This window comes from Cyprinus carpio, chromosome A23, assembly GCF_018340385.1.
Source record: "Cyprinus carpio isolate SPL01 chromosome A23, ASM1834038v1, whole genome shotgun sequence".
Classification (NCBI taxonomy): domain Eukaryota; kingdom Metazoa; phylum Chordata; class Actinopteri; order Cypriniformes; family Cyprinidae; genus Cyprinus; species Cyprinus carpio.
In genome coordinates, this window is record NC_056594.1 from 7548427 (window position 1) to 7561637 (window position 13211).

General features: G+C 36.6%; 1 protein-coding gene across 4 annotated transcripts in view; it reads left to right on the top strand.

Moving 5' to 3' along the window:
- LOC109047947 (forkhead box protein P1-B-like) overlaps positions 1-13211 on the top strand; it is a 42160-nt gene that overhangs the window by 12560 nt on the left and 16389 nt on the right. For 3 of the 4 annotated variants that reach the window (XM_042712856.1, XM_042712857.1, XM_042712855.1), the window contains exons 2-3: positions 2161-2312; positions 5594-5689. In XM_042712856.1, the coding sequence (XP_042568790.1) occupies positions 2175-2312; positions 5594-5689 (234 nt within the window). In that variant the 5' untranslated portion in view covers positions 2161-2174. The remainder of the gene's footprint in view (positions 1-2160; positions 2313-5593; positions 5690-13211) is intronic. The other variant, XM_042712858.1, reaches the window with a different exon arrangement.

Sequence of the window (13211 nt, forward strand, 5' to 3'; positions counted from 1 at the left end):
TCATGTTAGATGGATTCATTTAGCAAACATATATTTCCTTCAGTTATCTCCACACTTAATTATACGTGTTCAAATGTATTGTATAAGCTTTTGTTACTTTCACTGTTTATTTTAATGGCGCATTAGAGCTGCTCCATTGCAGCAGCTCAATACTGTAATCACAAAACATTTTTCTAAAATAATGCAGGGAACCACTCGTTATACATCATACGAGTACCCACGTAATATTTTGGTGATGTAATTTGCATCACGCGCACTGTACGAGGACCCTCGCGTTCAGATAAAAAACAGAATTTTAAAGTACGCTAAACATGCGCAGCGTGAACATGTTTGCATTGGTGCAGAATGAGAGAGACACTTATAGCCTAGCGCATTTCACACAGTCTGCTAGTTTCACTTTTGCTTTAATTGTGTATGATTGACATTTAAAATAAATGTTGTTTATAGTGAAGGCCCCTATAATTTTTGTTTGTTTTATATTTACGATTTAGTTTTAATCCAAATGTATGCGCTAATGGAATGAACAGCAATCACGATCATGCAACAGAAGTGCACGTTTCGCTCTCGCTCTCTCTCTCTCGCTCTCTCTCTCTCTCTTTCTCTCACACGCATCTCTCGCTCTCTTTACCGTCAACTTTAGTAACTTGTGCACGGTTTTCCTTTCTTGCTCTTGACATATCCGATTGAACTACAAACTTTCCAGTGATGTCTGTGAGATATTCACTCGACAAGATCGCACATCTGTGCAGCCCCACGCTCAATCCACTCAGCGTGCTCTGCTTATCAGCTCCCGCACACATCCGCTATACAGGCATGAATATTGAATGTTTAACGTTATATTAATTACTTACATGTACTTCATAGACATCCTTAATCTCTAATAACTCCATTCTACTCTCTGTTGTTCTGTTGTCAGTGTTTCTTTTTCTGGACACAGCTCTGTTCACACACTGTACCGGGCCGTATCGGTGCATCCCTAACCAATACTGAATTTCTCTGCCGATAGTGATAGCCGATTTTTCTGAATGATATCTGCCGATACCAATAGTTTGATTTTCTTAAGGAAAAAAATCTCTCCTAACCGATGCTGTTAACTACACAGGGAACCCTATCATTTGGCACATTACTATAATATTAAGAAACTTTGTTTTTTATCAGAAGTAAGAAAGCACAAAGCTCTTTGCGATTATAGGATGGGAGGCGTGCTACTGCATTACTGGCCGAAACATTGGTGCATCTCTAGTATTTGCTGAGAAAGCAGCTTTAGAATGCTGTATTGTCAATATTGTATATTATAACTATTTAGTTTGTTTTATTTTATATATATATATATATATATATATATATATATATATATATATATATATATATATATATATAATAACCCTAACCATGACAGTGGAACTTGATCTGGCACAGAACAATCTCTTATGGAATTTTCAAAGTGAGTCAGGAGGCACAATTAGTTATGTTATCATAATTAATCACAATAATTAACACACAAACTAACATTTTAATTACTAAACCAGCATCAGCATCTCTGATACTGAAAGTGAAGTCTGGCCTTTCTCTTTGCTGATTGTATCAGGCTGTAAGGAATATTGTCTTTGTTCGTGTCAGTTTTTTTGTAAACACACTGATGTGATCTGGCTGTTTCACACAGATGTTTGTCGACTTTAAGGAGGAAGATGCGGGATATTGATTGTTCAAGGGCAAAACAGATATTTATATGGTTTTAGTCTTTCAGAAGGCCCCATACAAAGACAAGGTGCATAGAAGAAATGCTTTCTTTTTAATTTCCATTTGGTCCCATGATACTATACAATCCTAACCTATACAGTACTAACTATAAACAATTATTTCCTCAGCAGCACCATATAAGATTTGCCTTAGAGAGTGATTGTCTGTTATTGGCTTTAACATGTCTGTTGGCATCAAATGCCTTATTCTCAGAACTGTTTGTTTATAATGCAGCTATCATATTAGTGAACTGTACAAACATAAATGTTTTGTTGTGATGTCAACTCTGCTGGCGCGCATGTTGTGACATGATCTAGTCTCTGGGCTTATGTGGGGGGAGAAAGAAAGGAAGAGGCTTCTAGGTCAAAAGTCATTTGTTTTGCTGGCAGGTGTCTTATTTTTTCACCTCCTGTATTTCAGGTTGTCATATCGACATGCAGGAGTCCAAGACCGATCAAACAACCAATAGCGGTCCAGCTGGGCAGGGAGGTCAGAGCTCAGAGAGTGAGAAGAGAGTGACCAGAGAAACATCTTCATCACCGTCAGCCACAGCTCAGACCCTTCAAACACAGGTAAGCATCTTAATAACTAAATACATTTGCTGCCAGTCTGTTGTCATTGCTTTTTTTTCTTTTGTAAGTCTAGATTTCTAAAATTTCAAAAGCCAAAGTTCAGTGTTGATAGCTCTGGGCTGCGTTTTCCAAAAGGATTGTGAGCCAGTGCTAACTGTACAGTTACAGGTTCATCGAGTCATTGAAATGACAAAATAAAATGTAATTAATTGATACTTGATTTGCTAAATTGTAAACCTAGTATGTTAAATAATAGTATGGGGCATGAACATGTAACGCTCCACTTTTAGTGTGTGATTCATACCACTAAACCAGCTAAACAGAGTTTTAAAGAGTACACGTACTGTTGTCTCCTATGGTAGTGTTATACTTGGTATGTTAGTTCACCCAAAAATGTAAAATAATTTACTCACCCTCATGTAATTTTAATGTCAGTTTAATCCATGTCTTCTGTAGAGACACAATCACTTTATATGTACAGATTTCATGTAGGCTTTTATTCACGCATAAACAGTGATCAATGTGCAAACATACAGCTCATCAAATATGGTAAATCTTGTATAAAGCTTTAATGGTAAACATGGTATTATGTTGATTTACGTAGTTCAACGGAATGGGAGAATATTAAAACCATCTTCATGAATGTTTCAAAGGAAGTCATATAGGTGAGTCAAGTCACAAAGAGATCTATATTGAATGAATTGAATCAAAATTGGAGATTAATCGGAAACGAATTGTGAAATCTGTGCCGGTACCCAGCCTTTACATGAGACTGACATGTTAAAAGCGTTCCAGGAAATGCATTCTCAAAGTAATGAAGCTTTTATTGGTATGTCAACATTTGTCACACAGTAGCCTTGTTGCTTATTAAATAAATTGAGCAATTGTATGACACACCCTTCTTCATTTAAATCATTGACATGTCTTGTGTGAATCGGAGGCTGTGTGATTGTAGTTCTGTCTCTCAGAAATAGTCCTGTTGTCAATAAAAAATCTTTATGCATGATTTTATCTGTGTTTGTGTGTGTGTTGAAAAGAATGCACATGCTAAAATTGTGACAGCAGTGACTAAGTACTGCAGATTAATGCTGAGAAAGACCCACACATTGCCCCGTCGCCCCATGTTCAGATTCCAGATGTGTGATATCACCTCTGGAATATCGGCCAGACAGCTGTGGGTTCAGGGCACCGTCCTATATTAAAACAATGAGAGAAGTCTCTAAAACGCTCCTGTAAATGCTTTCCCATGTTGTTTTCTCTTCCAAGGATTACCGTGTCATGATCTGTCTGCTTTCCCTTTTCTATTCATGCTTTTCTATTGAAGTCTCCCATATCCGTTTGCTCGTCTCTCCACCCTTCTTTTTAAAAAGGGGAGTTCCACAGGGCCAGATGTTTGACCCTTCAGAGGTGTAAGAGGTCAGATCCGAGAGGATGCTCCCACCACTGTGGATATTGTTTGCTTGCACTATTTGCATTTCTCTTTCCTTGATTTCTATCTGGAGGGCCTCACAATGGAAAATAAGACAAAAGCAACAGAGAGTGAGAGAGACGTCCTTTCAACGACTTCTGGAGACCTCTCATTGCTTTGGCACAGCTGGGGTGTTTACTTTGTGGCTGTTTCCTGACAACTGTTTTTTTTTCATTTCAGAAGGTATATAATGTTCTGGTTTAGATAAAAAAGCATGCATGTCTCATGCAAAGACTTATGCTAATGCTTTTTTCAAATGTGATAGTCTTCAGAGGAATGTGTGATAGGATCCAATCACCAAGGGACTGTTGCTGTTAATAGAGCCAAAGGTTGAATCCTCTGCACTTTATGCACAGACCGTATGGGACTCTTATAGCAGGATGTTCACAGGGTATTAAATGAAAATGTTGCACAATCATCACTTTATTCGTTCTGTGAGGATTTGTCAAGAGACTTATATTATATGACTGTGATATTTTTTTTATCAAACCCAAATCAATCTTATAATATATATATTTTTTTTTGCTTGGATATGTAGTGTTGTTGTTCTTACAGAAATATTTAACCTAAAAATCTAAATTCTGTCACCATTTACTCACCATCTAGTCATTCCAAACTTCCTGTATGTTTTTTTTTTTTTAATGAGTTTGAAAAATCTCACCAAAGGTGCATTTATTTGATCAAAATATAATATAAACTGTAACTGTAAGATAATTTTGTATATTAATATGTTTGAAAATGTAATTTATTCTCAGTTAAGCTGAATTTTCAACATTATTCCAGTCTTCAGTGTCACATGATGCTTCAGAAATCATTTTAATATGTTGATTTGCTGCTCAAACATTTCTTGTTATCAGTGCTGCTTTTAATATTTTTGTGGAAACGGTTATACTTTTCATTTATTCCGTCATCACCCGGGTGCTGATAGCGCGCGCACAGGTGAGACCTGAACAGCACACATTGATATCTGTGTTTAAACTAAACTCATTTAAGCTTTGCCAGTTTAAACATTTAAGAGCCAGTGGACGCGAGCTTGTGCGAGTAGTGCGAAGATTTGTGTATGCGCTCATCCGAAGCGCGCAAACCCGCGTCTCAAAAAGCAAATATAAAGCTCTCTCTGGAGTATTGTGTTTGAATGGACAAATTCACACAAAAATTGTCAAAATGCCCGTCTTGGCAAGTATCCTATAGCAGACATAGCCGGCTCAAAGTACTGTATCAGTCTTAATATTAATCAAACAGCAACAACAAATAAATCACTCACTGCTCTTGATTTAATAGCTTTTGTTAATAAGTATTTGTTTATTTGTTTAGTTTATTTTGTAATAGCTTTTGTTAATTTATTATTAAATAAAAAAATTATAAAGATTCTTTAATTTATACAGTCAAATGTGCAATGCTGTATAACATTTGATAACTTATTCAATTTCTGTACCTAAAAACTAATGCTAGACCTACCTAAAAACCTGAAAAATCACTGTTTATTTTATTTGTATCTTTACTCTTTTGTATTTATTTGTGCTGTTGCTTGTAGTAGTTAGAATATTTTTTTTTTCTTTATTTTTATTTGAAAGTATAGTATACAGGTTTGGAGTGACACAAGAGTCAGTAAATGATGACAGAATTTCCTTTTTTTTTTTCTTTAACAGTCTGACAAAAAAAATAAAACTTTCACTTTATTATCCACCAATCTAGATTATGAAATGTGTTGTCTTTGCATCTGTGTTCTTGAAAACAATGTGAGTAGTCCTGGGAGAGCAGAGCAGCTCAGAAACCAATCAGAAACTTGTTATTGTTTTTTTGGCATCTTCAGGCACAAGTTGCTCAACAACAACAACAGCAGCAGCAACAGCAGCAAACGAGTGGTGAGAAGTCCCCCAAGAGCACAGAAAAGGAGGCAGACACGCAGGTAGAGCTGTACCCTCCTCCACCCACAGCACACACATAGACCTCCAGAGAACCGTGTTGTTTACAATATTACACAAACAGACTTGTTTATGCTGCCTTCAGCAGATCATAAAGGGATGGGGCAATCAGGGTGTGTTTTATTATTACATATTGTTGCGATGGAAGATTACAAGTTCACTTTTATTGTGCATGTAGCCTATTGTAAAACGAGTATTTTCTGTCTTGTCAGTTAACAGATAAGGCTAAACTCCTGTAGAGAATTAGACCACTGTAGAGCTTTAGCTGCAAACAGACCCAATGTATGTTACCCAGTGCACAGCTGCCTTTATTTATTCATCATGAATTGAATGCGTTTTGCATGCGTCTCTTGTGAATGTACATGCAAGTGATGAAACAAGGGTTCTGATAGTCAATAGTTCAAGTCAACATGCCACTATGGCAAGTGCAAGGGGCGGGATTACTAACCCGAGCTATGTGACAGGATGGTAACATTAGGTTTGAGATCCTAGTAAGAGTGTTCTTGGAGATGGTGGGTTGGTCAGCAGGGTTGGGTAGTTGAAAGAAGAGTAGGAGGGTACTTGTATTCTCACTTGTCTTTAAACATTCGGCGCAGCTCTCTGTTCCTGCTGCTCATGGAGTTATCAAGGTCTGTGAGTATTGAGACAAGCTCTGCTAGTTTAGCCGGAGAGGGCAAAATATATAATGTTTGCTTTAGTGTGTTCAGGTATTTGATGTCTGTTTGAGTTTTATGAGCGTTTTTCAGGCAGTTTATTAAATGAATATGCATTCTGTTTCCCCACTGTGCTTTTATATGAAATTAAGGCATTTTACCCAAAGGATTGTCTTGATTTTGAAATCTCACTCACATTTTAATTTTTAACTTTGAGATCATAAATTTAAAAAGCAGTTAGGTGTATTCATTTGTTGAAAATTCATTTTTAATTGTGGGTGTGGATTTTGAGAATTTGTTGCTGTCATTGTAGAAGTGTTTCAGAATTGTTCCAGACTCTGTTTTTGATCTTAAGAGGGAGTGATTAATGAAGTGAATGACCACTAGGGTCCATGATATCCGATCTGATAAAAGGCTAAAAGCTTTGAATGGTCACTGGAACCTTATTTCTGTGACTCACTGTCTTTGGGCTGTAATTTTATTCCCTGAATTACTTCTCTTTGTCTTTTTAAAGGCTGTGTTCACAGAACTGAGCCTTTTTCCCCTCCTTTTTTTTTTTTCTTCTCCTTTGCCTTTGCAATTTATATTTACCCAGATGCACAGTGCAGGAAAGAATGTTATTTTTACTTTGGGCGGGGAACCACACCAAAATTGTTCAAGGTATTGAAGGGGAATAACAACGGGCTCTGTTTGTTTTTGGGCTGCTGAAGCTTGTTGATTTATGGGTTGTGTTTTCAGAAGCAATCGCTTGTTGACATGTACTCACTCATGGGGAGTTGGTTCTCTGACAGACTGGCAAGAACAATAACAACAACAAAACAATGTTTGGACTTGTCTGTTGTCATGGAGACAACACTCATCAGTGCTTACTGTGCCCCCGAGAGAGAATATTTACATTAATTTGCTGGTATGCTTATGTTCTTCTTAGGCTTTGACATTTAAAATATTTCTGTGTTGAGACTCAAAGGCATAGTTGTTTGTCTTTTTGGAGCTCTTTCACAAGCAAATGTTTAATTTGTTGTTAGGCGTTTTATTTTTTTTTTTTTTTTTTTTGGCAGTACTTCTGAAGCTCAGTTTGTGTTAACTTGTAAAATGCACTGCTTCTATTTATTATTTTTAATCAATTAAAAAAATATGATTAAAAATTTATTATTATTTATTATTAGTTATTTTTATGGAAAATATTTCCCTGTGATGTGTGGTCATTAGTCATGTGCCGGTATTCGGTAATGCGCTATATCACGGTAATGAATATGCACGATATTGTTATCACAGGCACTTCTAAATACCGTGAATAATTATATATTATAAATTATTCTGAATTTGGAATGCATTTTAAGAATATTATTCCCATCAACTGGTCAAAATGCACAACACCACTGTATGCTGCTTGAAAGAGCTTGTGCGCTCTGATTTGAACAAGCACGCATGAGAAGCACAGGTGGGAACATGTGAGAAACGCGCTGAATGAAAGCACATTCAATCTCTGACAGCAGATGGCGCCAAACTGCAGAAAATGCAGCCCTCACCCTGGAAACCCCATAAATAAAGCAGCTGCGCTACATTCTAAAAAATATTTAAATAGTTTTAAATAGCCATTCAGATTATTGTATTCGCTATGGTGTTCATCACAGCGCCAAATACTTAAATATGTAGACTTAATAGACTATTTATTTTCAAACTTTTTATTTTCATTTTAATCAGTACTACAACATGCCCTAGATATTGTTTGAAAGTGTTTTGATTCTTTATCGTTCATTCACACTTTACATTAGGGCTTCATTAGTTAACATTAGTTAATGCATTAGTTAACATAAACTGCCACTGAAAAATTCTTCTGAACATTCATTCCAATATGAATGTTAATATTGAACAGGTATTCCAATATTTAATAACACGTTGTTAAAATCGAAAGTTGCAACTGTGTTATTTAATGAGCTAACATGAACTAAGACTTGTATTTTTTTAACAAAGATTGGTAACTTCTGTAGCAAATGTAGCTATCGCTCATTGTGAATGCATTAACGAAGGTTAACTAATGAGGTCTTATTGTAAAGTGATACCTATGAGTCTTTATAGATCTTTTGCACTTTAATCTGTTAATAACTTTATATATTTTTCTGTATTGCTTTATTGTATTTAAGTGTTCAGTTATTCCTGTTATAAGAAAAAAAGTTATTTAACCTGTTATACTGTATTATGAGCACTTTTTTTTAACTTAATTTCAATACCGCGGTAATACCTTATACCTTGATAAAAGCATTAGCAATTAATCGCAACATGAAAATTTGATACCGGCATATCCCTAGTGGTCATGTATTAGGGTTGTGCCGATAGACGATAGTATTGTGTATCCACGATAGTCAGAGATATCGATGATAGCAGATGTCTCTGTCGATAGTCAAGACGATATTAGGCTCATTCTCTTATTAATCTATTAAATTAAAATAATAATAATTATTATCAGTATGTTTGAAAGTATATTTTTTCGATTATTGGTGATTCCATAGGCTCACTCTCACGCACCTGCGGGGTTTAAAACACCAAATAGTTATGCTCCACCCATGCACAATAATATTGTGTATCGTCGATCTCACGGGCTGACGATATGACAATTTGAAAAATGACCATATCGCCCAACACTATCATGTATACAATATAGATATATGGCATGTATACAGCATAGGCTGCATTAATGCTTCTTAAAAGTGTATTCTTCTGCTGATGAAAAGAGAGAGCACTACGTTTCCTGCACTACTTTGCAGTGGCTGGCAGTGGGTCGCATCTGAATCCAAAGTACCATGACAGTCATATTACAGCTGACTGGTGAGTTTGTGGTATGAAATATTACAATAACAACAATAAACAATAAAAAATAAACACTTTTTTTGTTGCATGCAACACACAGCCAACCAGGAAAGCACCCATGAATCAGCTGCAGCTGTTACTGAAATATTCTGCCTCGCTCGCTGAACCGCAAGTCATTAATTTTAGTCATGTCTGATTCTTAACTGAACCAAGAGATGCTAGAGCCTACTGGGTTTTGTGTTTTTCATGAGGCAAAATCAGAATAGTTGTTATGACAGCATGTAATTAAAAATACATTCCAAAACATTTTTAAAAAAAAAAAATACAAATAGTTATAATTAAAGGGGTCATATGATGCGATTTCAAGTTTTCCTTTCTCTTTGGAGTGTTACAACCTCTTGGTGCATAAAGAAGATCTGTAAAGTTGCAAAGACTAAAGTCTCATATCCAAAGAGATATTCTTTATAAAAGTTAAGAGTCCCCCCCCCCCCCCCCCCAAAAAAAAAAATGACTCGTTCTAACACGTCTCCACATGTCTACGTCAAGATGTGGAAAGATTTGCATAACACCACCCAAATGTACACACAAAGAAAGAAGGTGTAACTTTGATTCTCGCTGTTGCCGCCGGAGCCATGATGTGAAAAGATGTGAAAGCGAAAATACATTGTGTGGCTTTCCAAAAGAGGACACAACTAGAAATCAGTGGTTAAGTTGTATTTACAACATTGTTCCAGAACAGTTCAACCCAAATATTTAGTGTGCAGCACATTTTATGGAGGACTGTTTCCTGATCCTGGGAGAGAAGACTACAATGCTGGCTATTCTGTTTACATATGTAAAAGATTTACAACTGAGGATTCAAACTCGAGTTTTGAGCAGTGTGCAGCGGTTTTTGTATCTTTCTCTTATCGCTTCAGACATCTGTTCTATTCGAACGTAAGTGCCCTGAAGTGGACATCACAGGATATTTCACCATGATTCCAGTTCGAAGCGAACGTATATGTTCCATTCAAAGTGCATTGAAGTGAGCGAGACATGAATTTAAATTGTATTTATTTACAGAGGTATATGATGTCTGGGGGGCACAAGGACTGGAATTGTGAACCGCTGGTGTAATGTAGGGCTTGTTGTTTGTCGTTCTCCGATCACAAATGCAGACATAGTTTTTTTAACACGGCGCGTTGCAACGCGTAAAAACACAGTATAAGTCATTATAATCTGTAATTATGTCCCCACTGGATGCAATAACTGGCTTGTTTGTAATGGGTTTTATTGTTTTTGTCTTGTGGCACCGGTGTTCTGACCGGGACACACATCACAGTGTGGTAAGGGGCATAACATTTCCGTCACATGCTAGAGGTATTCGGCCAATCACAACACACTGGATAGCTGGCCAATCACAGCACATCTGACTTTTCAGACCAGTGAGCCTTGTAAAAAAATTACTTGTTTCAGAAAGGTGGGGCATAGAGGAGAAACAATAATGTACAGTATGTGGAAAATACGATCATATTATTTTTTTTTTTTACCTTAAACTGCATAAACACGTTTCATTACACCAAATACACAAAATAATGTTCTTTTTAGCAACATCATATGACCCCTTTAATAAAATATCTTACCATAAATAATATTTAGCTTTTATAAATGTAATGAAATAATTTTTAAGACCAGTATTTGCATTACGTTTTGTCACCTCTGTGCTGCATTAAAAAGTCTGTAAACTAGGGTTGTAACAGTATATCATGCCACAATGTATTGCAATACAGTGGTTACAATACGTATCAGTGCATGATACCTGAAATGATCTCATTTGGCAACAGACTGCTAGGTATTTTAGTACTTTTGAGGAGAAAATATTTGGAAATAAATGCTGTTCTACATTATTTAATAGAATTTAGTCATTATAGAACAAATCATTTTAAATTCCTTACAATTACCATTTCCCTGTGAACTGAATATGTGTTAATATCTAAGGTCAGTGTAAAATCGTAGTGCCAAGCACAAAAAGAACAGCATAAACATTCTGCCGGATATCTCCGTTTGTGTTCCATCAAAGAGAAGGTTATAAAAGTAAACAATGTCTAAATTTTACATTTTTGGATGAACTATTTCAATTTTAAGGGTTTTGGGCCATGATCAGCCCCTCTGTATGCACACACACACACAAAACACACACACACACACACACACACACACACACACACACACACACACACACACACACACTGTATGGGAATCTTGTGAGTACAACAGTCGGCTGTTATTGTTCTCTCATAGTTCCAGTATCTCAGTCCAGCAATATGTTTATACGAGTCTGAACACAGACTTCTTTACTGGAAATTTGTGTTTGTTTGTGTTTCACAGACTTAATTAAAATGCGATCTCCAGTTTTGTTTTTACAGTTGCTGTGTACCCCAGTATGTATTATTTATACGAATCTGTAAATGTGACTTTAATTATTCTGTTTATGTTTATTGTAAACATCTTAAAAGCAGCGAGAAAGAGTGCGTGTGTGTGTGTGGTTTGAGATGTGGTAATTGCTTGAGGCCAAGTGAAGCATGGGCTAAGTCATTGTGAATCCAGTGCATTTACATTTAAAACACTCGCCTCTGTTGTGGGTATTTTTGTTTGTCTGTTTTCGTTGGTAGCATTTTTAATGTCAGTCTTTGAGCTGCTGTCAACAAATGAATAATGTATTTGTCTTTTTAATCTTGACTGGTTGTTTGTCTCGGTTTATGGGCAAATTAAACTGAGATAACTGAAATGAATGCTTGTAAGAGACATTTTTCCAATCGTAGGCTGAGGCGTTTGTCCTTGCATATTATTGAGGACCGTAAGCATTGTGGTTTTCAAAGTTGTTTGTGTATTTGTTTACTTGGTCTTGTTGATGTTGACCGTTAAGACCCAGAGGACTTGGAAACTATTCCCTGAATGTCTAAACAATAAAATATACAAAGAGGTCTGGCATAGTCTTAATCTGGTATCTCTTTTTAGCTTCAAAGTGTTTACCATCCTTGGGGAAGAGGATTGAAATTAGGTTTATTGGAGAGGCCTTTGTTCTTGGAGTTTGTGATGTGCTTTTTTACATCACAAGGTGTGCAGGAAATGTTTCAAGTCATGTTCAACTTGATGAAATCAGTCAACCATTTTGAAGATGCTAATAAATGTCTCTTCATCCTAAAGGTTGACATATTGTACGTATTGCATCAGTTTCATAAATGCAGTGACTTTGGTAACAAATCAGAACTGCAAATAAAAAGATGTAATGATGCCTAAAAAAATCTTATAGAGGATCTGACTTAATTCAGTACCCACCTCTGACTATTTCCAGATGCACACTCATGCCTTGTGAGGATCTGGCTGTGTGTTTGATTAAAATGCGTGTCTTGTTATTAGTGAAAGCTAGGGAGGGTTCCTGAGAACTGGATTTTTTTTGGACCGGTACGTAACTGGGTCACCGATAAGCTTCAGGACAAGCGATACGGTTATCAATACTTGCGTTGTCTTATCTCGGTATACTTCAATGTTAATGGCGAATTAGAAGCTGCTGCTTGTCATTTTCCTTCACTGAATGATGTGGCCGACGTTTGCTCGCCGTGTGTGTGATATCCAGGCGCATGTGCGGTGTGTGTTTGCGTGCAATCAGTCATCGCGGAAAGAGTGAAACGTTCGAAAGTGTTGACTCGTGTTACAAAACTAAGCGACACCAGTGTCAGATGCAATATATGCAGTAATGTAATAGTGAACAATGGAGGCAACACTAGTAATATAATGAAACATTTACTAACAAAACACAACATCTACCTCAAGCAATGCTCTGTACCATGTCTCCTGGCTCCAGCTCCAACTGCAACTCACGAGACACATTCACATCAAGTGTTAATTCAGCGGTGGAGTTACACTCACTAGACACAGCACTTATTCGCAATCACAAAAGTACATTATTTGCATGTGCTTTATAGCCTTGGCAAATTAAACATTTAATTCGCGTGCAATTCTGACATGTGCTCATTCAGAGTGCTTACACCCGAAGCATGCGTAC